General features: G+C 34.7%; 1 protein-coding gene across 3 annotated transcripts in view; it reads left to right on the forward strand.

The window, feature by feature from the left end:
* PRKG2 (protein kinase cGMP-dependent 2) overlaps positions 1 to 27331 on the forward strand; it is a 121079-nt gene that overhangs the window by 39873 nt on the left and 53875 nt on the right. For 2 of the 3 annotated variants that reach the window (XM_032239808.1, XM_032239809.1), the window contains exons 3-9: positions 1574 to 1740; positions 4654 to 4767; positions 6748 to 6853; positions 8660 to 8723; positions 15728 to 15805; positions 17405 to 17499; positions 23677 to 23745. In XM_032239808.1, the coding sequence (XP_032095699.1) occupies positions 1574 to 1740; positions 4654 to 4767; positions 6748 to 6853; positions 8660 to 8723; positions 15728 to 15805; positions 17405 to 17499; positions 23677 to 23745 (693 nt within the window). Of the gene's footprint in view, positions 1 to 1573; positions 1741 to 4653; positions 4768 to 6747; positions 6854 to 8659; positions 8724 to 15725; positions 15806 to 17404; positions 17500 to 23676; positions 23746 to 27331 lie in introns of those variants that run through there. The other variant, XM_032239810.1, reaches the window with a different exon arrangement.

Consider the following 27331-nt stretch of genomic DNA (forward strand, 5'->3'; position numbering starts at 1 on the left):
TGTGAAAGCTGGAGCTTCTTGATATTGTTCAGTTCTACTAGTTGTACTAAGAGGAATACCTAGAAAAGATATGTTCTCAATATATATTAAGTGAGTTGACTTTAGTGAATAAAAATGAATGGGATGAGCATGAAATTCATTTTTTGATTATTTTTTAAGCAAGAATAATCTGATAATACAGTACAGATGGAATTTAAGGAAAATAAGCTAGAAGCTTAAATCCAAGAAAAGAAACTTTGAAAGTTGTCCAGACCTAATATTTGTTCTTGGACTGTGGTGGCATCCTTGAAAATTGGAAATAAAATGGATAACAGTGATACTTTGTAAAGAGAATTGATAAGGTTTGGTAATAGATTAGATGAAATTTATGGAGGCACTCAAAGAATTTGAATAGCTTTGAGTCAGTGGAGGGAAGAAGAAATTTCTTTGTACAAGAATTCATACTGTTTTCTTCATGCAGCCTAATCTGAGGGATAGAGCCATGAAAGATTTAATTTCATTAAATCTTACTTTTTGTTTGAAAAAGATCACCAATTTCCAAACAGTAATTGAGAGAGTTTGAATGAAAAATACAGAAAAAAAGTATTTACAAAATCATGCTGAGTTTTTTGATCAAGATTAAATATATTGTGGATTCTGACATAGCCCATAAAGCATCTTTTCTTTTGGCGCAATAATTTCATGATATCTATATATAAAGAATTTTAATTAAAATATTTTAAATTTATGTTAATGAAGATTGGGTAACTATTTTGAGCTACGTCTTTTTCAAAATAAAGCAGAGAGTTATAAAAATATCAAGTAGAACTTGAATTTGAGGAATGAATGGGGCTGTGAGATTGGAAATGTTAGTTCTGTCTAGTTCACACATATATAGAGTAAAACCTAGTCAAACCTAGACTATCACCATCACCACCTATGGCTGATCAAACCTACAAGGCCCAAGAGCTTTCTCTCTTAGAAGCTTTTTCCCTTAGAAGAGAAAATGGGATGGAATGGAAGCAGCCCAGACTTCAGACTGACCTACTTAGTTTTAAATCCCATGAAAAATAAGTTGCTTCTTACTTCTTAGTCTACTTCTTCATAAAATAGGTATAGTAATTATCTCATAATATGGTAATGAGGATTAAATAAAATATAAATAACTAGTACTATAGGCTCTATGCATACATGAATACATCAATGAGTGAAGACTGTGTTGTAATCTCTTAAATACAACTCCTTTATATCCATGAGATTTGCTTTCCATCTAAAAAATCATATGTCCATGTCCATTAGTAGTGCATCTATGGATCTTGAGAAATCCTACATTTTTGGTGATGGCAGTTAAGCATGATAATAATGTTGGTGTCATAATGACTACCAGAATAATATTCCAAATATTTTCATAGGTTTTTCATGTAAGTTATGGTAGTTATAAGGGTGAAGTGTTTGGTGGGGTTAGAAAAAAATGTCCTTGCTAGAAAGTTAAAATTTTGTAGATAATATTATAAAGAATCAGAATAAAGTGAATCTAAATAGTAAAACATGATTTTCATTCATTCTAACTGACATCTCCTTTCCATTATACCAGTGAGAAGAAGCTCATTACAGATGCCCTTAATAAAAATCAGTTCCTGAAAAGACTGGATCCTCAGCAGATCAAAGACATGGTGGAATGCATGTATGGGAGAAACTATCAGCAAGGGAGTTACATTATTAAGCAGGGAGAACCAGGAAACCATATCTTTGTGCTGGCAGGTGGGTTCCACAGATTTTTCCAGTTATTATAAATATTTTGCCTATTATGATTTTTGCAAACATTTATAAAAATGTGAAACTAGTTACTCTATTTGTAGAAAATGTAACATATTGAATTCATGAAGTAGCAAGATTATTGATCTAATCATGATGATGGTAATACTTGATATGTGCTGAATGATTTTTATGTATCAGGTATCCTGTTGAACACTTGATAGAGAGATCTCATTTTATCTTCTCACCAACCCTGTAAGGCAAGTTCTGGTTTTTCCAAGTTACTAACATAAACTATGTCTCAGAGAGAGTAATGTCACACAGCTCATAAGCAGTGGAGATAAAATGCACATGTGGGCAATTTGACTGAAGAATCCTTCTAATCACAATACCACTCACTCAAAAAGTGTTTTTATTCAAAATACTGCTGTTTAAGTTAACATTTTAAGATAATACACCAGGAAAAAAAGAAAACAATTATTATTTTGGTTCTGGAAAATTTTTTAGTTTTATACCAATGATTTAAAAACATAATTTAGGTACATTTGGCCAACACACAAATCAAATGACACGTCTTACAATTAAAACTGGTGTTTTTAGAATCATTTAAATGGTTTATCTATAATTTTAACATGCTTACATGTTGGGAAGATTGTAATGATTAGATAGGCAAAGGATTTATTTTTGTGATATATAGATCTTAAAATGACTATTCAGTGTTTTTCTTTTTTATACATCAAAGCAAAAAAAATTATCTTAACAGGGATTAAAGTTATAGAACATTTTGTCACATTCTGGCACAACTTTTTGAGTTTTAGGGAAAAAAGGTAAAACTGGCTTACGCAGAAGGAGTAATAAATGGAGGTATGCTTTTTATTTTGCAGTATAGTTCCTGATAATCGAAATAATGCTTTTATTCTTGTTCCTTTGGGGCCTTAAGTGTGAGGCAGAAGTTGTCTATCTAAACAAATTAATAAATATGTATTATTCTATTTATAGTATATAAAATTTGTTTTTATATACTTTGATTATTTGAACATGCTAATTTTATGATTATTTATCATCTGCCATATATATATCTTTGTAGGTACCTTTAAAATTATGCAGTCATTCACAAATAATCATTCTACTTAACTAATGAGTTATAGTCTTAATTTAGCCAGCCTTCAATTTTTTAGGGACAAATTTTCTCTCTTGCAACTTTTCTCTTAGCCATTTTAACTTCTGTTTTAGCAACACTAGAGTATTGCAGCAAGAGAAGACGGGTCATTAAGTCAACAAATATTTATGGAACTTCCTAGGAGAGGATAAGATACTGATGTTAGCCTATCTTGTCTCTTCCCAAGTAGTTCTGATGAAAGGCCCAGGGAGAGAAGAGGTTGAACACAAGTCAGTATCAAAACAGCTGTTGAGATCAGGACTATGGCACACATGGAAATGAAAATTGGAAGGTTTCTTATTTGAATTAATTACAGTGTCACCTAAGGACTGAATTGCCTGGTTTAATTATCTGGTTGAGCAAATTAATTTTATAATTAAAAATATTTCCTTTATGAAACATAGCATGAATAGCAAATAGTAAAAGCAAATTTAGCTTAAACTTTTGGTATTCCATATAACCCTTCAGCATTGCTCAGCTACCATGAGCTGTAACCAATTTCAAGAAAAAAAACTTGAAATACATTAAGATTCATGATATCAACTGGACACTACCACTAAGTGGCTTTGATAGAATAGAATTTAGATAATGAGAAATTTTAAATTGCATGTCTAACCTGTAGGATTTAGAGCCACAACTGAGTGTTTTTTTTCCTTGCTAATATAAATTATATCAGACTAAGTATGTTTTCTCTTTTGTCCTCTCTATGGCTTTGACACTTGGAACAGTTTTCAGCACAACATAGGTAGTCAGATCAGTTTTGCTGAATGAGTGGATGGACAGAGATGACCCAGAGCTGCTTAGCGGTGAATTAGGAAAAGGAAAGACTAATTCTTTACGGAAAGGAGACATTGCCCCACCATTTTTTTTTCTTCTGAGAACTTACATCTTTTTAGCTTATGCTTTTAGTTGGTTAAAGTTTTGTTTGTATTTGTTCAAAGCCAAAGAAGAGTCAAGCTGCCCATGCAAAAAAATAGTGAAGGGGTTGCACAGTTCTGCCTCTCCCTTCCTCCAATCCTTGCCTAGGTAAAGATAAGTGCCAAACGCTCTTCTTAGTGATTTTCATTTGTAACTATTATGTATTACATTTAAATAAATGAGAGATTAGATAACAATTGAGGTGCTACGAAGCAACTCGCCCAAGGTCACATAGGCAAAAACAAGTTGAATTAGGACACAGCCAGGCAGTCTGATTCCAGGGCTGATCTGCTTACTGGTTATGACAGATTGTCATTCCATCAGTATGAGTAACTGCTCTGTGTTTTTAAGACATACAGTGATTGTTGAGCTCCTCATAAAAAAGAAATAGTTTCATGTATTACGTTTCTCATAGGTTATAATGAATTTTAAACAAAACACTTGCCATCCGCTGCTTCAGGAAAAGAACATTGTAAAATAATAATATTAATGATGGCCAACACACAGCATTTACTATGCACTAGTCATTGTTCTAAATTACTTACCTATATTAACTTTTTTCATTCTCACCACTGTCAAATAATAATAATAATAATTATTATTGTCCTCATTGTCAATGAGGAACTTCAGACAGATAGAGTAACTTTCTCAAGATGACCCAGCTAATAGTAAGTGGCAGAGGTTGTTTCATTCTGTGCTTTTAACTGGTATATTATAATGAGAACCATAAAATATCTTACCTGTATACTTTGTGTACTTTATGATTGTTTTATTTTTCTAATTTATGGTATCTACAAGGATTTTGATTATTTGTGTGGGTGTTTTAAAATTCTACTTGATAGAGGGTCGACTAGAGGTGTTCCAGGGGGAGAAGTTGCTGTCATCTATCCCTATGTGGACCACATTTGGGGAGCTTGCCATTTTATACAACTGTACAAGGACTGCCTCTGTTAAAGGTAATAAAAGAGGAAATGATCTATCTCCGAATTGTTGTGCCATGTTAAAGTTAATCTAGTTCAGTCACATTTGCACCCTGATCCAGAGTCTTTTTTTCTCCTATTTTACCCCATATGTTCTTATAATATAAATGCTATGCCTATTAAGGGATTTATATGGAAGCATTTACCTATATAATTTAAGATAAAGAGAACTTTTCTGGATACCTGTGTATAAAATATAAAATGACTTTTAACTGTTTACAACAGTAAAGACATGAAATCAACCCAAATGACAGCAATAGACTGGGTAAAGAAAATGTGGTACATACACATTATGGAATGCTACACAGCCATAAAAAAGAAAGAGATTATGTTCTTTGCAGGGACATGGATGGATCTGGAAGCCATTATCCTTAGCAAACTAACATAGGAACAGAAAACCAAACATTGCGTGTTCTCACGTATAAGTGGGAGTTGAACAATGAAAACACGTGAACACAGGGAAGGGAACAACACACACTGGAGTCTGATGGGGAGGGGTGGGGGGGTAGGGCATCATGATAAATAGCTAATGTATGTGGGGCTAAATACCTAGGTGATGGGTTCATAGGTACAGCAAACCACCATGGCACACATTTATCCATGAAACAAAACTGCATGCCCTGCACATGTATCCCAGAACTTTAAATTAAATAAAAAATAAATATAAAAAGGTTTTTTCTGCCAAAAACAATGGCTTTAAGGTGACTGATTCCAATCTTTGCTTTAATTGCCACTTCACATTTTACTATAGAGACTTATGCCTTTGGCTCATCAAGAATGTTTGCTTTCTAGCCAGTCTTAATGAGATTCTGACCATATTATAAGCCAGAAAAATTAATGAAACCAATGAAAATGTATATATATCAAAAGGAATAAGAATTAGAGTAATTAGAATTTTCATGAATGACTTTGGGATTGGATTACTTTATTTGCTTTTCTTTAGATTTCTGTTTTATTGACTTTACAGCAATCTAGACCCTTGTAATTAAGGACTGAATCCGAGGGTGAGAAGGAACATGGGAATTGACATTGAAATGATCTCGGAAACACATATATATGACGTTTTTCAGTGTTTGGGACTGGGTTATATGTGTTAGCTTTGCTGAGGTATTTGATAAAAATGTAGATTCTGGGGCTGTACTCCCAACCTGAATCAGAGTCTCTGGCAATGGAGCCCAGGGATCTTGTATTTCTAACAAGAATATCACGATGATTCCAATTTAAAGTTTGGTAATCCAGAGCTTTGGGTTTTAACCTATTTTGTAGACATTGATTATTCTTTTTTTAAAAAAATTATACAACCACAATTTCATCGAGCTTTTTAAGAGCCACCACTTCTGCCCCACTTTCTTTTTAAATTTTATACTTGCCTTTAAGTCTTTCCTGTAAAAAAAAAAATTGTCTCAAAAACTTTCTTTTATAGTCTCTTTCAAGTAATTTGTACGCATTTTACACAAAAGTAACTGTAGAGATTCTTAAATAATATGCAGCTTCTTTAGCAATAGTGTCTGAACAACATAAAAAGACACATTAAAAAACACACATACACACAGATATCTTTAGCTTTCAATCATCTGTTTGTGACATCACTCTCTTATTATGCTACAAATTGACTGGCTTTCTCTTGTATCACAGCAGGAATTCTAGAGTACATCCTGATGATCTAGTGGATAATTGGGAATTGCAAACTAATTTGAATATCATTCTAACTATAACACAATTAGAAAGGACATTTTTTGCTAGTCATTTCCAAATAATGGTGTATTTCAAGTCCAAAATGATTTATAAAATTGCTCACTATTTATTTTGCTGTCTCCTTCATTTGTATGTTTAAATAATGCATTTTCCAAAAAATATCATTTTGTAAGAACATATAACAAATTTATTGATTTATATTTTGGAATGCTTTCACAATGCGGTACTAAATGTTTTATTGTTTTCTTGATTTTTCTAAAGCTATTACCAATGTTAAAACGTGGGCACTAGATCGAGAGGTATTCCAGAATATAATGAGGAGAACAGCCCAAGCTAGAGATGAACAATACAGAAACTTCCTCAGAAGGTAAGAATAATACATTGGGAGAAAGTGCAGACAGTGGAATTGCCATATTGTGAATATGTTGGTTTTATCAGAATAATTATTTTACTATAGCTTCTCTCATGTAAGCATTTTCCACATGACTAAACCAAAGTAACGTTGCTTTCAGTGAATGCCTGTGCATACCAAAAACTATATTTAATTTCCATTAGCATTATACACCTATTTATATCTGCTGCTAGTTTTTGCCCTTGTATTCATGAAGCCACAGTGTACAGCATAGAAAAATGTGCAAAAAACCGAAACTATTCATTGAATTGCTCAGTTGGCTTTGAAAGGCATTTGAAATTTGAAAGTGGTTAGCCGAAAGACAAGCTTTCTAAAAATTCTTTGCTTAGAATAGTAGTAAAATTAATTTTATTACCCTTATTTGCTTTACCTGAGACTTTCTTATTTGCATAGTCACACCATCTCCCAAATTACTATTATTTGTAGCAAATTGACTTGCTAAAAATATTACTATACTTGTCATGATGACAGGGACTTAGAACATACTCATTTTATGAATTATTCTGTACCTCAGTAACTTAGATGCATAGCAGTTAATTCCCTTGGAGTCTACCATGTTCTTAGTGAAAAAAGCTCAGATAATTTACTATTAATACTATTTTTTCCTTCCCTCCTTTTGTTATTTCATTCATTTAACTAATACTTATTAGCAGACACTAAATATTGTAGGAATAGGATAAACCTGATTCTTGCCTTCCTAGAGAGGAGAGAGAGAAAAGATATTTTCTTGTATCTCTTTTCCCACCAACCTCCAAAGGTGCTAGGTTTATAACAGTTAATTTTCACTGGTGTTATAGATCCCTGTTTGGACCAGAAGTAAAACTTTTATGATAGTCTGTGTTAATGACAAGTTCTGACTGACTCTTTTACCATTTCATCTATGGTGATATATCATTAGGGGAATACAGTCATCTTTGTTTCATAATATACAGTATGTTATTTTTTTCCACTTACATTTTTTATTATGACGTATGTGATATTCTATGTGATATATAGTACATATGTAAGTTATGTCAACAAAATGAACACCTGTGAAGCTACTGCCCAGCCTAAGGAAGAGAAAGCAGTTGTTGAAGTTCTTATGTACTTCCCCATGTTATTTCTGTCTCTTCCTCCTCCTCTCCTTGGGTGTATCTGCATTCTGAAGTTTAGTGATCATTCCCTTGGTGTCCTTTATAATGTTACTTGTAGCTTGATTTAGCCTGTTTCTGAAGTTCATCCATGCCTCTGGCTGTCATTAATTTTCAAAGACAGTACAGTATGACTAATAATCAGAGATCATTTCAATGTCAATTTTCATGTTCCTTTGCACCCCCGGATTCAGTCCTTATTTAATTACAAGGATTTAGACAAAAATTGGATTCTCCACTGGAAGCAGAGCTCCTTGCATAAACTAATAAAAGATATATTGAGATGTAGAGAGCAACAAATTTCCAAATGCAATTCACTTTGAAAACTGACAACAAATGTAAATTTTTTTTTCACCAAATAGACAAAATGTAATTTTTTTTTCTCCTGTCTGGTATCTTACTATTTTCATTTACTTGCCTTTGGCACATGTCTGTGATTACATATCTATAATTTCCAATGTATGTGAAATGCAGTTATTGCTATGTTTTCAGTAATTTGGACATTTACTTTGGAAGAATCAAAGTGCATTATATTTTTTAAATGTATGTAAAGATTTTAGAATTTACATATATGTGTGTATTTATAGTTTAATTCAGGAAGATAATTGAAGGTTTCTTTTTATATTTGAAGTGTATCCTTGCTGAAGAATTTACCTGAAGATAAATTAACCAAGATTATTGACTGCTTGGAAGTGGTAAGAAATTTTGAAGTAAAAAATAAATTTCATTAGAAGATATTAGAATTTAGCTATATTATTAACATTAAATAAATAAGAAAAAGATGCTAGAGCACAATTTACAAAGACCAAGAGCCTTTTTCTGTGGTGAAAAATCTTAAGCCAACTCATGATGCATTAAGGGGCAGAGAAAGGTTTAAAGTCTTTAGATGTATAAAAGGAAATTGGATTTGCATGTGTAAAGTGAAATTTGATTTACATATTTTAATCTTTTTAGTATATCTTATAAAACGAAGCTGCCTTACTCAAGAAGCATTTGATTTTCTACAACTAACATCACAATCCCTTACAGAGTTTTCATAGTATAAAGGAGTCACTGATGCATAATTAGGAAATGGAACAGAGAAAGGGTATGTTGGTCCTTTTGGTGGCAAGCCTCTGAGTCAGGCTGTGAAACACTTTCTGCTTGAACACTCTAGACTACAAAAACACATTTTAAAAACTGTACTTAAGAAGCACTTTATCTATTTTAACATCTAGGGGGAAACGGCATATTGGAATGTGTTCAAAAACTCATTTTAGGCATCACCCAGATGGTTGGTTCTAGTCCAAGACTAGTCAAGTCTTTTTATGAATAATGCTTTTACGACATGTACCTTGGATTCCAACGATATGCATTTTGTGAAAACTTCTTCAGATTTCAGAGATTAAAATTCAAGGCAAATAAGTCCTTTAACTTTTTTGGGGGGGTCAATTTCATTGAAACCCAGATGGCTTTTATGGAATTTAAAAGAGGTAAGGAATAGTAAAGGAGTCACATATAGAATTTAAGCTTTTATAAAGCTGTTCTCAGTAGGAGGAAAAAAAACCCTGAAAACCCTGCAAGGCTGATTGTTGACAGATTCATGCCTCTGTCAATCACAATATACAATGTAACTAATATCTGTTAAGCAGGGAGTAGGGACCATTTTATCCTTAAGTGTAAGTGACACCAGCAATGTTTCCATTTACAATTCATGGAACCTACCCATCAGTTTATCAAGGACAGACCATGATGACACAGTACCTGCCCTTGTGGCCCCAGGGGGTTCAGATATGAAGTCATTTTCAAAAAGATTGCTTACCCTGCATCTCTTGGGAGCCTCCCATTGTAACATAACCAAATCACAGATGTTACAAATTAATAATTCATCCTAATTTCTAAGGGCTTTTTTTTTATTTTAAACTGGAGAGGCCCCAGGTTTTTTTTTTTTTTTTTTTTTTGGTTAACCACGGAAATATGCTTTTAATATGATACTAATAGGGTAGATTCACCAGAAGGGAATTCTGTGCTGATAGCCAATAAAAAAATTTTGTATCATTAAAAATAAATGGTAAATTAGACATATTTATAGCAGCCACAGTAATTGCTACAGAATATATAGATGGGGGCTTAAATCCAGTAGTAATTAACACACACTTCAAATTCGAAAATCTCATCTTTTCAAACACCCTGGAAAGGATTTGCTGTATCTCAGCATTTGCAGACAGTAGCACTGTTTATAAAGGGCTCTTTATTCATACCTGGCAAACAAATGTGTCTCTGTGATGTGTGAAAATTCTCAAATGCGAAAGTGATTAACAAGGGAGTAATGTGATCTATTTAGCTCTAAGAAAAGCATGTGATTTACCAGCATAGCTTGGACTAATGATCCATCAACTTGTTCCTGACAACAGCCAATCACTAATCCATCAGTTTCGACAGTGTCCAGAGTTTTAGGACCAGCTGCCCCACAAACTGGCCTGATAATCTTTGGGAAAAAAAACCAAAAAAAAAAAAAAACAGGCTAAATTTGTCATGCAGTTTAGGAGTTGATTTGGGAGTTTTGATGTAGCAGGGGGTAGGGAAGGGAGAATCAAAATTTCCCATCACCAAGCAGTTGATCTGATGTGTTTGTTGAAACTTAGATGGTTGAACTCCTACAACAAACGGCCCTGATTGTGCAATGTTCCAATAGCATTTCTTGCTTTAGCTTAAATCACTCAGATCATTTTGTTATACAGGCAGTCATTGCCTTTAAGCTTTTTCTTGTGTTCTGATAGGAAACAAGGTGGGAATAACACCAACATACTAGAGTTCATTAAGAGTTAACTAATGAAAACAGAAAAGCATGATACAGATTCAGAATGGAGTGTAAAGATTAATGTCAATGAAAATAATAATGTGACTTATGCACCTGGCAGTTGTGCAGTATGGAAGACAAGAGTGGAAGTAGTTTCTGCTCCCACACATGGTGATGAATCCACTAAGCATCAGATTTGGCTGTGCCATCCTCCTGAGTTACGAACATTGTGATTCATTGTAAAATCACCTGTTAGTCACAGTGCTTTGGTATTTGACCCAGTGGCCTTTTGCACCACGACTCTGACCTGCCATCTTTCACAAAGCTGGAGCTGTGTAGTGTGGAACACCCTTGCCCTTTGCCCTTATTAGTTATATTGCCCACGGTGCTGATGAGAAGGCATATTCCCAAGCACCACCCCACACTTACTGAATCAGAAACTCAAGTTGGGACCCTCAGATCCACACTTAACACTGGAATGGTGGGATTTTTATGCATGTTAAAGTCTATGAGGCACTGGTTTAGTTATAAGTGTTTAGAGTTTGCAACCATCTGCCTCTTTATTTGAGAATTTTCCATTTTTAATCACTTTTGAAAAGTCTAGTTTTTCTTGTAGTCCTTATCAACACTTGCATAAACCAGGATTTTTTTTTCCCTGTCATCTTAATGGTTAAATCCAGAGCTATAAGAAAGTTGAAATAATTTTAGATTTTGCTACAGTTTATGAACCATTGAGCTAAAGGTGGGGCAGCCAGGTGTTGTAGAAAATTCACTAGTCCAAAATCTGGAGATTAGGGCTTGTTGTTCTACCTCTGTTACTCTACCAGCTGTCAATTAATTGTGGTGAGCTTTAGTATGTCATCTCCACATCTACAAAATAATGGAGTGGTGGGCCATGTCTCTATGAGCTCTTTCAACATTGAAATCATAGAATTCTATCTGATTGGCTTACCCAAATAGGAATAACTTCTGTTTGTTTTCATTTTGTAGTATCTGGTTCTTTGTAAATAACCAGTCAGGCACTGTAAGCCTAAATGGCTGACTGGGTCCACCTGATGCAGTTGTGCTTGCTTCAAAATTTCTGAGGTGTTCTAAACTATCATCTATGGAAAACAAAGATTACTAACAACATAAATAACCATAAACAATTTTTTAAACAGCAAACTTGAGCACATAGTCACACAATGCACAGAAGTAGGGGTGTGTGTGTGTGTGTGTGTGTGTGTGTGTGTGTACATCTGGTTGTATATCATCAGTACTTCCAATACTTCTTTCTAATGAAGATTTTGTTTTCTTTTTGCAAGATACTTGTAAAGATTTCTAGCTGCAAATTAAAGACTCTAGGGAAGTCATCATCTTCCTTCTTTGTCTTCATCCTTTGTCACTTTGGAATTTCCTTTGGTCTTATATATTGTATTTATAGATATGCAGCCTCTAGCATTTTGCTAGATAATCACAGAATGAACATTTTGTTTACAGTAAAAATGGGTTACAACTTGTTACCAGGTTATGAAACCAATTTAGAGGAATATTTTAAAAATCAGAATAGTAAGTAGAAGTATTATTTTGAAAAATGTTTCGATTTTGTGTAAATATGTGTACATGCTCTTGTATGTATATTGGGTGTACATGCAGAATGTATTTCTTACGGTTGGTCAGAGTAAAAAATGCTTGAAAACCATTGCTCTGCAGGATAGGGTCTATGGCTTCTTGGTCCTCTAAGGGACACTTTTGCAATGTAACCACAAAGACAATAACCACACTATTTGCATTTCTCTTTTTGGTCTCAGTGACTACCCTGGTTTGACTGGTTGCACTCCCCAGTTGACAAACACTGGGCAGTCTGGCATCACAGTCAGTACTTACCACTATATATTTTTGGTCTGACCTATTTCCACAGCCTTTTCTGATCTATGAAATTACTGTCAACACACTGGGAGGTATTATTTATCTTCCTCCCATGGTTTTGGGTGACAAAGAATCATCCATGGAAAAAAAATGCCACTAGGAAGGTTGTCCCTTGAAAAATAACAAAGCTCTTCCTCAGTGCCCCCTTTCAAGCTTTCCCTACTTTGAATTTAACCAGTTGTCAGGAATTAAAGCCACACCTCTGCACACATCAAAGGTTTATAATAACTGAAGAACAGCCTAACAACACTTGAGAAATACTTCGTGTTTCTTCTGCTCCCTGCGGGTAATAAGGACTAAAATTGTGATGGGAACAGGAAAGCTTGAAGAGCAGACTGTCTGAAATAGGAACAGCTAACACAATCCCAGCAGTTATAGCAAAGAACATTGAATGCTAGCTACATGGTGAAGACAGCTGGACTGTGGGATCAGGATCATCCCATAAGGGTCATAGTCATCTCCACCTCAAAATCACACTTGCATATAGTCAAGGTTTGTGATAAAGCTAAAACTGAGAAGGGATGAAGAGTTTGAATAAGCAAACTATGAGGCAAAGAAACTCCAAATATCATTGCTTAAGTGAAATAGAAGTTTGTCTTTTGCTCACATAACTGTCCAGGGAAGACGGTCCCAATTGGCTCCACACAGTCATTCGGGAACCCACGCTGATGACTACTCTGCCATTTTCAACATGTGGTTTTCCAGGTTTGTGTGGGCCATGCCATTATAATTGGGGAAACAGTGTAAAGACACATGCATAAAGTGTGCATGGGCTTGGTGTGGAAGTGTCACAGATCCCTTCCACTCAGATACTTTTAGGTAAAAGTTCATCACATAGCCATAGCTAATAGTAGAAGACTGGCAAGTGTAAGTTACCTGGACACTCATATATTCCTCTGGAAGACTGTCATGACCAGCTCACAGCCTCTTTCACAAGATTAAAAGTCACTGGGTACCTGGGGTGTACTAATGTTCCATCAGGTACTTTAGATACACCATCTTAATTAGTCCTCAAACAACATTAGATGTAGTAGTAAATACAATCTTGATTTTACAGAAAAGGAAACAGAGGTCCAGAAGATGTAGGAAACAGTGGAGCAAATCATTGTCATACTCCTTAACATAGCAGCTATTGATTTTACATTTACTATGTTTTAGATGCTCCTAATATTTCAGACAACATTACCTTTCATTGGCTTATTGTAGTAGGCAGAATGGTCCCCCGCCCCACCCAACCCCCTTCCAGATATCCAGATCTGAATCCCTGGAATGTATGAATATATTATATTACTTGGGAAAAGGGACTTTAATGGTATGCCTAAAGTTTGGGACTTTAAAATGGATTATTGTGATTGGCTAGGTGGTCTGAATATAGCTACATGAGCATAGAATTGGCTTTGGTTGGAGTCAGAGAGATGCAGCAGAGGTGGAATCCAGAGAGACTCTGTGGGTAAGAATTGGACATGCCATCACTGGTTCTGAGATGGAGAGGGCCCTCTGCAGGGATGGGAGAGACCTCAAGGGCAGTTCCCACTGTCCGTCAGTAAGGAAGTGGGATCTTAGCCTGCAGGTGAATCCTACTAGCAACCTGAATGAGCTTGAAAGTGAATTTTCCCCTGAGCTTCCAGAATGATATAGACCCTATTGATACCTTGAGCTTAGTCCTGAGAGACCCTAATTGAGAAATCTAACTGAGCAACACTGTGACTAGACTTTTTGACTCACAGGAACTGTAAATAATAAAAGGGTGTGGCTCTAAGCCACCAAGTCTGTGGTTGTTACAGAAGCAATAAAAAACTAATGCACTTTCCTAAATCTTTGAAGATAAGTGTTGTTATTTTAATTTTATGGTTTAAGGAAAGTAAAAATTGTTGTCAACTGAGATTTGAATATAGATCTGTTTGGCTTCAAAGTACTTTTCACTCCAAAAATATTATACTTCCTTCCATGAGATATTGACATGTCTTATAAAATGTACACAGTGTTATGAAAATAAAAGGCATGTTTATTAGTATTAGGAGTACTATTGATTCCAGAAGTGTAAATGATCAAGAAAGTATTGAAAAACAACAGAAACAAAAGTAGTTTGGAATTTATTTTCAAATCTAAATCAAAAACAAGAGAGAGTAATCATGTGGTTAGTTATGTCGTTTTTAAAAATTAAAGAAGACATTTTTGTTTGTATGAATAATTAAGAGATCCTTTTGGTTCTGTGACTTTAAGGCAAGCTCAAATTAAAGCAAAGTAGAGGTGAACAGTTTAATCTGTCTTTTGTTTTCTAGGATATTTAGTTGCTCTCTTGGTCTGACAGATAAATAGATTATTTTTCCCTCCTCAAGAATCTTCTAATCACACAAACATATATGAGAGAAACAGATGTTAATAAATAAAAAGAAATATGCAATAATTTGAGATTTCATGAGGATAAATTTACATTAAATAATAGAATTTACATTAAAAAATTCTAATGTCAATGTTTTATGATGACAAACCTTTGGATATAGTATGATGACAGAGCTACCTACTGTGAATGTAGAATCTTCCTAGAAGTTGCTTTTCAAGGAATTAGAAATTAATGGTAATGTTCCTAATATCCATTGGGGATATTATATAATCACTTTTTCTTTTTCTAGACCCCAGACTTAATTTTTAGAATGTTGCTGATCACCAAACAGTTTATATTTAGATTATACAGGTGATAGCCAGTGATTGTTGCCAGGTTCTCATTTCTCTTTATATCTTTGGACTTCATGCCTCGAATTCAGTATTCCAGGTGAATTTACTCTATGAACCTAACTGCAGATAATAAAACAAAAGTCTCATTACTTTTCTACAGTTTATGACTGCAATGTAAGAAAAGCTCACAGTTACAATAGGCAGCAACAACAACAACCAAACAAACAAAAAAAAACGCGTGAAATACTCATTTCAAAGACGAAAAGTGTTCTGCTTTCTTTATGTCTTCAGTTGCATGTCTCCACTTGATCTAACATTTCTCTCTCATTTCAATAGGAATATTATGACAAAGGAGATTACATCATTAGAGAGGGAGAGGAAGGAAGTACCTTTTTCATTTTGGCAAAAGGAAAGGTAACTACTAGTTAAAGTTTACTAAATCAAAAGGATATTTTAAATCAGTTTGCCATACGCTCAACTATGATTTGCATTGCAAAGTAAGTCCTCCACTTTGGACAGATAAAGGAGCTTCTCCCAGTAGAGTACCATGCAGTTCTGTTTGAACACTGGGTCTGGAATGGAAACCACAGGACCCTCTAAGAGATAATAACTTTTTAGTGATGTTACATAGGTCATTTGATTTTTTTTGGGGGGGGGGAGGAGACCTAGCTTAATTGTGTATGAGATGGCTGGATTATTTATAAGGTTCCTTCTAGCTATGAATATGTGATTCTCAATCATCCCCAGATTCCAGATCAGTACTAGAATATTTTCTCATCCAACAGATATGACAGGTAGCAGGTAGAGAATGAATTCAGCAATTGAAGACAGTAACAATTATGTATCAATTTTATAGAACCAATATGGCTCAGAATTTCAACTGATACAAAAAAGCTCAAGTGAATTTAGATGCTGGTGTAAAATTTATACTAACACGTACAATAAGTCTTTTTCTTTATCTAGATATTGAATGGATAACATGTTACCAGTTGTTCCAATGTTGACTCAACAGTGTTCCTCAGAGATGAAAAGCATTAGTGAAATATTGAAGGAAAGGGTCAATTCTTGAGCACCTGTGTGTATAAAATGTCAGATCTTTACATATGTTTTCTCTTCTATGGAAGAGCTTATCATCAGGGAGTGAGGCATTGCCATTTGTAAACCGGATTGTGGTTGAACTTTGAATTTGGCCCCAAGTAAAGGAAAAACATGAACAAAATAGTTTCGAACCTCTGAAACTCTTCAACACTTAGAACTACTTCTGGTCATTTTTTCCCAACCTAGATGCCATACTTTGAAAGAATTCTTACTCATAAAAAATGGCATTTATTTTTGAAATTTTAATTCATCATGATATACATAAGTGCCAAACAATTTATATTTATCCTGAAGCAACACTTGTTACCATGTTGAATTGGAATAGCTCTAGCCACAAACAAGGCTTTTGCTGTTTGGCCCTGCTGGGTGGGGGATTCTTAAGCCTTCCTGGGCAAGAGATTGCTTTGAGATGTCCATGAAAGTTGTAGACCCTTCTTCAGTCAACATTTTGCATTCAGCTTTAGGGGGTACACAGGATTCAGCTAGTCAATCTATTGCTACCAGACTTAGAACTACTGATACCCTTACTTTCAATTAATTTTTGTCAACTCTATTAGACTTTTTGAAATAGAAAATTTTTCACAGGACCATTATTATTTGCTTTGTGGATCTCTCAGAAGGAATCACTGGATTCATATTTAAAATTTAACTTTAGAAGGTGGGGTTTAGATGATGAATTTTCCTCTTACAGAGGGTAGAGTTATTTGATCACATTAGACCATAGGATTTCCCACATCCATCAAAATGGGCTGAGTGTAGGTAAATTGTCCTAATTACTGTAAAATCAAAACAAAGTGTTGTCTTTTTTCCTTGATCAAGTTTATATAGGTCTGGAGGGTTTGGTTGAATAAATGTGTATTCAGGTTCTCCTTTTTCTTTTCTCTCTTTCTCTTCGTATTGTTTAACATTGTTTAGGTAAAAGTAACACAGAGTACAGAAGGCCACGATCAACCACAGCTGATAAAAACACTGCAGAAAGGAGAATACTTTGGAGAAAAAGCTCTTATCAGGTGAATTCATGAATTTATATGCCATACTTTAGATTAAATGCTTTGACTATTTTGCATATAAAATCATTTAGAGTTGTTAAATTGAGCTACTAAGTTAATGGCAACATATATCCTGATATTAAATATTTTGAAATGATTTCTTAAAAATATTATGCAGGAAAAAAGTATACTAATTTGCAGAGGAAATAATTGGAAAATCTTAAGTTTGCTAGTAAAGATGAAATTGGTGTTCTATTAAATGTTTTAGTTTCAAAAAAGGTCTGAGAAAAGATTAAAAATGGAAAAATTGTATTTTCCCTTGTGAACACAAGGTTTGAAATATTACCTACTTTAGGGGTTTTATCTTTTTAAAAATTAGGAAACAATGGCTTTATATATTTTGTGTGCTTTTAAATCATCAGGTCAAAAGTAGTATTTTCTTAAGAATTTTTATCAGCTCATTTTGCAAGGTTAAAAAAAAAAAAACTTCAAAATGGTGTATTTGAAATTTCTCCCACAACCTTCAGTTTTAAGGTATGAGTTTATTTACTGTTGATCTAATTTAGGAAAGAAATATTTTTAAAAGAACTGGGTTTTCGAAAAGGTCAACAAAATAGACAGACCACTAGCAAGATTAATAAAAAAGAAAACAGAGAATAATCAAATAGATGCAATAAAAAACGATAAAGCACATGTCACCACAGATTCCACAGAAATCCAAACCATCATGAGAAATTATTACAAACATCTCTAAGCATATAAACTAGTAAACCTGGAAGAAATGGATAAATTCCTGGACACCTGCATCCTCCCTAGCCTAAACAAGGAAGAAGTCAAAACCCTGAATAGACCAATAACAAGGGCAAAAGTCGAGGCAGCAATTAAGAGCCTAACACCCAAAAAAAGCCTAGGTCCAGATGGGTTCACAGTCAAATTCTACCAGACATACAAAGAGGAGCTGGTACCATTCCTTCTGAAACTATTCCAAATAATCCAAAAAGAGGGAATCCTTCCCAAATCATTTTATGAGACCAACATCATCCTGATACCAAAACCCGGCAGAGACTCAGCAAGAAAAGAAAACTTCAGGCCAATATCCATGATGAACATAGATGCAAAAATCTTCAATAAAATACTGGCAAACTGATTGCAACAGCACATCAAAAAGCTTATCGACCATGATCAAGTAGGCTTCATCCTGGGAATGCAAGGCTGGTTCAACTTACACAAGCCTATAAACATAATTCACCACATAAACAGAACCAAAGACAAAAACCACATGATTATCTCAATTGATGCAGAGAAGGCCTTTGACAAAATTCAACAGCCATTTATGCTAAAAATCCTGAATAAACTAGGTACTGATGGAAGGTATCTCAAAATAATAAAAGCTATTTATGACAAACCCACAGCCAATATCATACTGAATGGGCAAAAACTGGAAGCATTCCATTTGAAATCTGGCACTAGACAAGGATGCCCTCTCTCACCACTCCCATTCAATATAGTCTTGGAAGTTCTGGCCAGAGCAATCAGGCAAGAAAAAGAAATAAAGGGTATTCAATTAGGAAAGGAGGAAGTTAAATTGTCTCTATTTGCAGACGACATGATTGTATATTTAGCAGATCCCATTGTCTCAGCCCAAAATCTCCTTAAACTGATAAGCAACTTCAGCAAAGTCTCAGGATACAAAATCAACAGGCAGAAATCACAAGCATTCCTATACACCTGTAACAGACTTAAAGAGAGCCAAATCAAGAACGAACTGCCATTCACAATTGCTACAAAGAGAATAAAATACCTAGGAACACAACTAACAAGGAATGTAAAGCACCTCTTCAAGGAGAACTACAAACCACTGCTCAATGAAATAAGAGAGGGGAGAAACATTCTATGCTCATGGTTAGGAAGAATGAGTATCATGAAAATGGCCATACTGCCCAAAGTAATTTACAGATTCAGCGTTATCCCCATTAAGCTATCAATGACGTTCTTCAAAGAACTGGAAAAAACCACCTTAAACTTCATATAGAACCGAAAGAGAGCCCTCATAGCCGAGTCAATTCTAAGCAAAAAGAACAAAGCTGGAGGCATCACACTACAGGACTTCAAACTATACTACAAGGCTACAGTAATCAAAACAGCATGGTACTGGTACCAAAACAGAGATACAGACCAATGGAACAGAACAGAGGCCTCGGAGGCAAAACCATGCATCTACAACCATCTGATCTTTGACAAACCTGAGAAAAACAAGCAATGGGGAAAGGATTCCCTGTTTAATAAATGGTGTTGGGAAAACTGGACAGCCGTGTGCAGAAAGCAGAAATCGGACACCTTCTTGACACCTTACACTAAAATTAACTCCAGATGGATTAAAGACTTAAACATAAGACCTAACACCATAAAAACCCTAGAAGAAAATCTAGGCAAAACCATTCAGGACATAGGCATAGGCAAAGACTTCATGACCAAAACACCAAAAGCATTGGCAGCAAAAGCCAAAATAGACATATGGGACCTAATCAAACTGCATAGCTTCTGCACAGCAAAAGAAACAGTCATTAGAGTGAACCGGCAACCAACAGAATGGGAAAAAAATTTTGCAATCTACACATCTAACAAAGGGCTAACATCCAGAATCTACAAAGAACTAAAACAGATTTACAAAAAACAACAACAACAACAAAAAAAAAAACAAGCCCATTCAAAAGTGGGCAAAGGATATGAACAGACACTTTACAAAAGAGGACATACATGAGGCCAACAAACATATGAAAAAATGCTCATCATCACTGGTCATTAGATAAATGCAAATCAAAACCACATTGAGATACCATCTCACACCAGCTAGAATGGTGATCTTAAAAAATCTGGAGTCAACAGATGCTGGAGAGGATGTGCAGAAATAGGAACACTTTTACACTGTTAGTGGGAGTGTAAATTCAACCATTGTGGAAGACAGTGTGGCGATTCCTCAAGGACCTAGAAATAGAAATTCCATTTGACCCAGCAATCCCATTACTGGGTATATATCCAAAGGATTATAAATCATTCTACTATAAGGACACATGCACATGAATGTTCATTGCAACACTGTTTACAATAGCAAAGACCTGGAACCAACCCAAATGCCCATCGATGGATGATAGACTGGACAAGGAAAATGTGGCACATATACACCATGGAATACTATGCAGCCATAAAAAACGATGAATTTGGGTCCTTTGTAGGGACATGGATGAACCTGGAACCATCATTCTCAGCAAACTGACACAAGAACAGAAAATCAAACACCACATGTTCTCAGTCATAGGTGGGTGTTGAACAATTAGAACACATGGACACAGTGAGGGTAGCATCACACACTGGGGTCGCTCAGTGGGGAAATAGGGAAGGGACGGTGGGGGATGGGGAGTTGGGGAGAAAGAGCATGGGGAGAAATGCTAGATATAGGTGATGGGGAGGAAGGCAGCAAATCACACTACCTTGTGTGTACCTATACAACAATCCTGCATGTTCTTCACATGTACCCCAAAACCTAAAATGCAATTTAAAAAAAAGCTGATTAAATGGCTCAATTCATACTTTGCACCTCCTGGAATGCATAAAACCTCAAGTCTGATCAAATACATTTTCCTAAATATAAATAACTTTTTAAAATACTAAGTTAAAGATAGGGCAATACACTTTACTGGAAATCTCTACGTTTTCAAATGAATATGTGGAATTACTTAAGAAATCAGTTAAAATTTATGTATGACTAAATGCATTTTTTTTCAACTGTATGTATGCTTTTAGAAAAGGAATATTATTTCGGATTTCCTGAGGCATGTTTCTCAGCATCAGGACAGCTGTGACTTATTTTTAAGCAGACAAGGCCAAACATTACTGTTTTAATTATTATAAACAAAACAGCAAATGTTAAATGTTCACTTGATAGAGCCACTAGTAGGGCTCTTATACACAAAATAAAGTATGAGCCTAAATGTGAAACAAAACAAAACAGGAATAGTATTTCTGTTCATTTATCTTCTTAACCTTTGCCTATGAGTCCCCAATTCTGCTGATTTGTAGATCAGGTTTACCTAAGTACAGAGCAAAGCAAACGTGTTTAGAAATTACCTGAAGACAAATTTCAGTCTTTAAAAATCATAAATCTCTTAGTTTTTAAAGAAAATCATCTACTAAAAATAAAGTTTTAACTATTATGTAAACAATTTAAAAGGAATTTAAAGACAAGCTGAATTCTTCTTTACCACTTACAGCGGGTAATGAACTTATTTCAATATTAGGAAAATTATTCTTTCTGTTTATTTGTCACAGAATATTAATACACTCATGCACTATAACAATGTAATATCATTATCCAGGACTTAAATGTATTTGTTCTTAACACTTACAGGTCTCCTTATACTTTTAAGCAAAAGAACTGAAACTTGAAAATGCACAAAACTTTATAAATGCAGTATAGAGTTAAAATAGCTCTTGAAAGAAAATATGTTATTTAGTTTTGCTGGGCCTGAAATAATTTTTTATGCTGTATGTTACAGCTAGCCAATTACAGTGTTTCCCATAAGAAACATGGGAATTTGTGTTTAACATAGACACTCAACTCCTAAAGGTGTTTGAAAGCATTAAGCTAAAATCAATGAGAAGGAAAGTTGGAAACAAATATTTTTATATTTTTGTGCATTTTAATGCTCTCACTTTCTAGGGCCACTGACTGTGATTCTGTATTCCTTATATTCTGTATATTTCCATGACTTGACATTAAATAATCCCTGGAGTTCTTTCAGAATTTTATGTGAAAAAAAAATCCATAGCACTTACACAGTTACTATGAAAGAAAAATAAGTGTATTTACATACATCTAATACTTGTAAAGTGTTTGCAGAGAATTTTCTTAGTCAAAATCATGATACTGACATGCAGAAGGAGTACCATATGCCTTTCCTATCTCTAAGCTCACAAATCAAATGGTTGGCCCACAGTCAAGATCATGTCTATGTCTATGTCTATGTTTATGTCTATTTCTAGATCTGTCTGGATCTCTATCTCTATCTCTATCTCTTCCTCTACATATACAAGTACAAACTATCTTGCTTCTGTCCCAAAAGTCCATGAAACCGAAGTGTTTTCACTAGTGTCTCTAACAAGGACCCTGTAAACTTGGGAGGGACTGTGAGTTATATCAGAAGGTCTCAGAATGTGAGCTAGATAGATAAGGGTCTTCTTTGAAATGGTAGAGATAGGCTGCCAGTGTTTTTCCTGTCCTATTACTAAGGGAAGGTAAAGGAAATACACTTTGTGTGATAACATTTTTGATGAAGTTGACTAGAAGAGTCCCAAAGCATACTCCAGGGTATGCCTACTACTCCCAACTCACCTTAAATGAATCTCAGAGCACTGCATGCATTGTGGATGTACCTTTTTTGTGTGTGTCTTTGAGTTTATAACTAATAGAGGGAGGAAGCTAATACAAGTAAAGAGGTCTCTAAAGAAGTACTTTAAGTGGTACTTGACCCATTAGCATTCATTAGGTAATTAAATTTGCTACAATTAGATCATATGCAATTGCAAGATGTCAGTTATAAGATGCGCTGCTATATTATGCACACCTAAGAAAAAAAAGTGCTGCTAAATATACTATAATTTATCAATTTTAAGATATGTTCTAATTTCAGAGATTTTCGTGGAAAATATACATTTTATGCTTTGAAATGAAAGTATTTTGGTATTAATTGGGTGATATGACTCAGAAACTTTTTTTTATTTTATTATTGATTGGTTTATCTTATCCTAATTACTTGACTTTTCCCAAAATATTTATTTGATCAATTAATTTGTTTTGTCTTCTTGTTAATGAAGAGTTCTCCTTTGATCAGAGGAGAGCTATTTTATCTTGACTTTCACAAAGCTCAGAATGAGATTCCATAAACAGTTGTAGTCACTAATTATTCTGTTTCCAGTACAATTATCTTCTTCTCCTCTGAATTCTTTGTGTATATAACCTTTGTTGTGGCACATTTCAATCTCTTTTTTTTTTTTGGATATAAATTATGATGTTTAAAATAAGCAGTCTTTGGAAGGTTTAAGTGATGGTTGTGTTTTCATACAAAGTTAGTAAATTCCCTAATAAAGGTGATGTTTAATTTCTACCTGTAGTGAAAATTGACTTTCTATTTTTGTTTGCAGTGATGATGTCAGGTCAGCTAACATTATTGCTGAAGAAAATGATGTTGCATGCCTGGTTATAGACCGAGAGTGAGTATACTGATGTTGGAGGAGGCAGGCCACTGCCACCTTTGAAGACTTGGCCTTCTGTAACTCCAAGGCCGATCTGTTCTCTCATTCATCACCACTTGGAAACACTGGCCAATCTCAGCTGCAAGTACATTCTATTAAAATTCATGGGGAGGAACAGGGCCTTCTGAGCTGAATCAGTCTGTGGCAGTGGCAGATCTGCTGGCATGCTAAATATTTTGTGTGCAGGGTTTGTACATAAATATCAGCAATAGACTGATTTAAATTCTGCATCTTCTAGCGAAGTAAGTTTATTAGTTCTCTGATGGATTTCTTCCATATAATATAGTGAACAATATAGTGAACCATTTCTAAAATGCCTTTAGTAGTCAAAAAATTTTTGAACAAGACCTCTCTCAAAGCATAAAATATTTATTAGCTTATATTTTCCAGAGAGGCTTTAATTAAACGTTTGTAGTAATTTATAAGTGATGCATATCAATATTAATCTCAAAATGTCTTAGGTCATTCTTCAAAATAGGTCTCATTTTATAACCATCACTCATTTTAAACCATGTTTGAATCAGCCCCCTTCGGTTTCTCATTTATCAATTCATTATATGTTGATTATCTGCTTGACAAAATAAAGGAAATTCAGTGATAACAAAGGCAGGCCATTGTCAAAAAAGTCATGGTGTAGTCAAAGAAATAGAGCGTACTCATATAAAATACTAACAAAAATTATAAAATGACAACAGATATCACAAGGGAGTATAAAGTTGACTGCTAAATAAATACATATCCAAAAATAGACAGAATGGTATCATAAACCCATAATGCAAATTAAACAATGATCACTTCATGCCTGATATATAACCCTTTACCACTCTTTGCTGTCTCCACACTATTTTTAAGCAAGTTCCAAGCATAAAATTATTTTATCTCTACGTTTGAGTTGCATTTATAAAAACTAAGTATTATATGTAATGCATGACCGCAACAATGCTAACATACCTGAAAAGTTAACAATAATGGTTTTTTTTAAATACAGAATCTCGCTCTGTTGCCAGGCTGGAGGGCAGTGGTGCGATTTCTGGTCACTGTAACCTCCGACTTCCGGGTTAAAGCAATTCTCCTGCCTCAGCCTGCCAGGTAGCTGGGACTACAGGTGCATGCCACCATGCCTAGCCCATTTTTGTATTTTTAATAGAGACAGGGTTTCACCATGTTGGCCAGGGTGGTCTTGATCTCCTGACTTCGTGCTCTGCCTGCCTTGGCCTCCCAATGTGCTGGGATTACAGATGTGAGCCTCCGTGCCTGGTCAACAATAATTCTTAATATCACTTAGAGTTATTTTGATTCTCTCCTTTATAGATACAAAATGAGTCCCCAGTAGGTTAAATAATTTTCCCAACAGCGCTCCCTGTGTGGGAGCCGTCTCTGGCCAGGCTTACTGACTCATTTCCGCATGCTTTCCATTCTGCCAGTTGGTTCCCAAGCACATGTTCAAAAAGAGAAGCAATCACTATGCAGGAAAGTGGTCAAGGTTTTATCTTAATTTTTATGTGTGGAAATGGGACTTAAAGTATTAACAGGATTTTTCTAGGTAAAGAGGAAATGTCTAAGTCACCGTAGGTGAAATAAAACTCTCAAGCAAAAGCATGGGGCTAGAAAAGTGCCAAGTGTTTTCAGATAAAGGTAATCTTTGGATGCCAACTCTCAAATGGAAAATATATTGGTACAGTGTTATATCTATAATGCATCGTCTTGTATATATGCTCCTTAAAATGTGTGCAAGCACTGAATGGCATTAGCTGTGTGGTAAAATATTACAAATTGATGCAAAATGCTAGGACTAAAAATAGAAGGATAGAAAGGAAGAAGTCATTCCCTTTCCCTTCATTGTAATCACATATACCACATATTTATACAACATATTTATACAATATCTCATGTATTCATAATCCATAAAGAGGATGCAGTACTTTTATATAGCTTTCAAGTTACTTGCCAGTTTATAGTTTTGAAATGTTTTGTTTACATGTGTATAATTTAGAGTCTGCAATGTACAAAGTATAGCATTAGACACAATGAGACTTAAAAAGTTATGTGAATTTTTTCTGTAAGTGAAACAAGCTGATTATCAGATATGACTAGGTTTACTTACATCTTGGATTTACTGAGACTGTCCATATTACACAGCATATTTAATATTGACACATCATTTCACTCTGAAATGTATTCCAGTTTGGATGTTAAATTATATGATCATGCTAGCTATGACTTATAGACTAGAATAAGATCCCACAATAATGCTCTCCTAGCAGCCTTTATACCCTTATCCTGTCATTATAACACTTTGATTGCTTTATTTAACATTTGTCTTCCCATGCTTCTGTAAGCTTCATGAATACAGAATCATGTAACTTGTTCACTGCAGTTGTAGTGCCCAGCCTTTGACATAGTCTTTGGCATGTGGGAAGTGCTCACCAGATGGTGGTTGAATACAGGGCACCACTTTTGCAATAAAGTATAGTGACTGAAAGCCAATGACTTCCTACTTCTTCTTTCTTAATTCACGATTTTTACAAATGGCTAGATTGAATACAGTGCAAGAAGGAGAGTTAACATTTGAGTTATATTTCATATTTTTAAATGTAATAAAATGTTAAATAATCCTTTTGTAGGGCAAGAGCTCTAAACACATGGGAAATGCTATTTGTCACATCTCTACCATTGATTGTTTAGACAAATTTCAAAAAAAGTAGATTAGTTATTACTCAGGCTATAGGATCTGAATTAATATGGGCTATTTGTATATCCCAGCAACAATGTTGTATCTGTTTGAACTTGGCTTTAGGATTAGCTAGTGGAGAATTTCTAGAGACCTATAGCACCAGTCTCACCTCTATTTAAAAAAATAAATTTTTTTATTTTTTATTACAATAATACTGCAGTCAGTTTAATAGCAAGCAAATCATGGTGAAGTATACAATAAATAAAAGTAAAACAAAGTAAGAATGTTTCCTTTTTAACAGAAAATTTCAACTATTGAAAATTAGAAAATTCATAGCCATCCTATTTTATGTCTTGCTACTCTACAGTCGACAAAGGTCAGTCCATAGAGCAGGCTAGAGAAGAATAGAGAATAGATCTGGAGGGGAAATGAAAAAATAGCCTACACAGTATGTAATACGTGCTTAATAAAGTAAATGTAGATTGGTTGTCAGGTAAATGAGTAAAGGCAGTAAGTTGAGATAGCACAATATTGAGGTGGCTCTGGCTTGTTAGTTTTAGGTATTTTGAGGTAAACTCCCTCTTTTCATTCTACTGTGTACTAGGTACTTCACATGTTACAAAGATGATTAAAGCATGGTTTTTACTTTTAAGAAGGATACTATTTTGTAGTGTGGAAAAGAAGCACCCTAATAATCACAAGTCAAGGTGGATTATTGGATATAGAAGCAGGGAAGCATTGGAAGTCATCAAGAAAGTTGGCCTTTTGCTGGTGAGGAAAGGGATTATTTTTTTTTCATGGGCATATGACTATGTTAGAATTCCCAAGAATCATGGACTGGAGACAAGAGATTAGATCAGGCCCATGCGA

This window comes from Sapajus apella, unplaced genomic scaffold (assembly GCF_009761245.1).
Source record: "Sapajus apella isolate SASKATOON/1434 unplaced genomic scaffold, GSC_monkey_1.0 scaffold45, whole genome shotgun sequence".
NCBI lineage: Eukaryota > Metazoa > Chordata > Mammalia > Primates > Cebidae > Sapajus > Sapajus apella.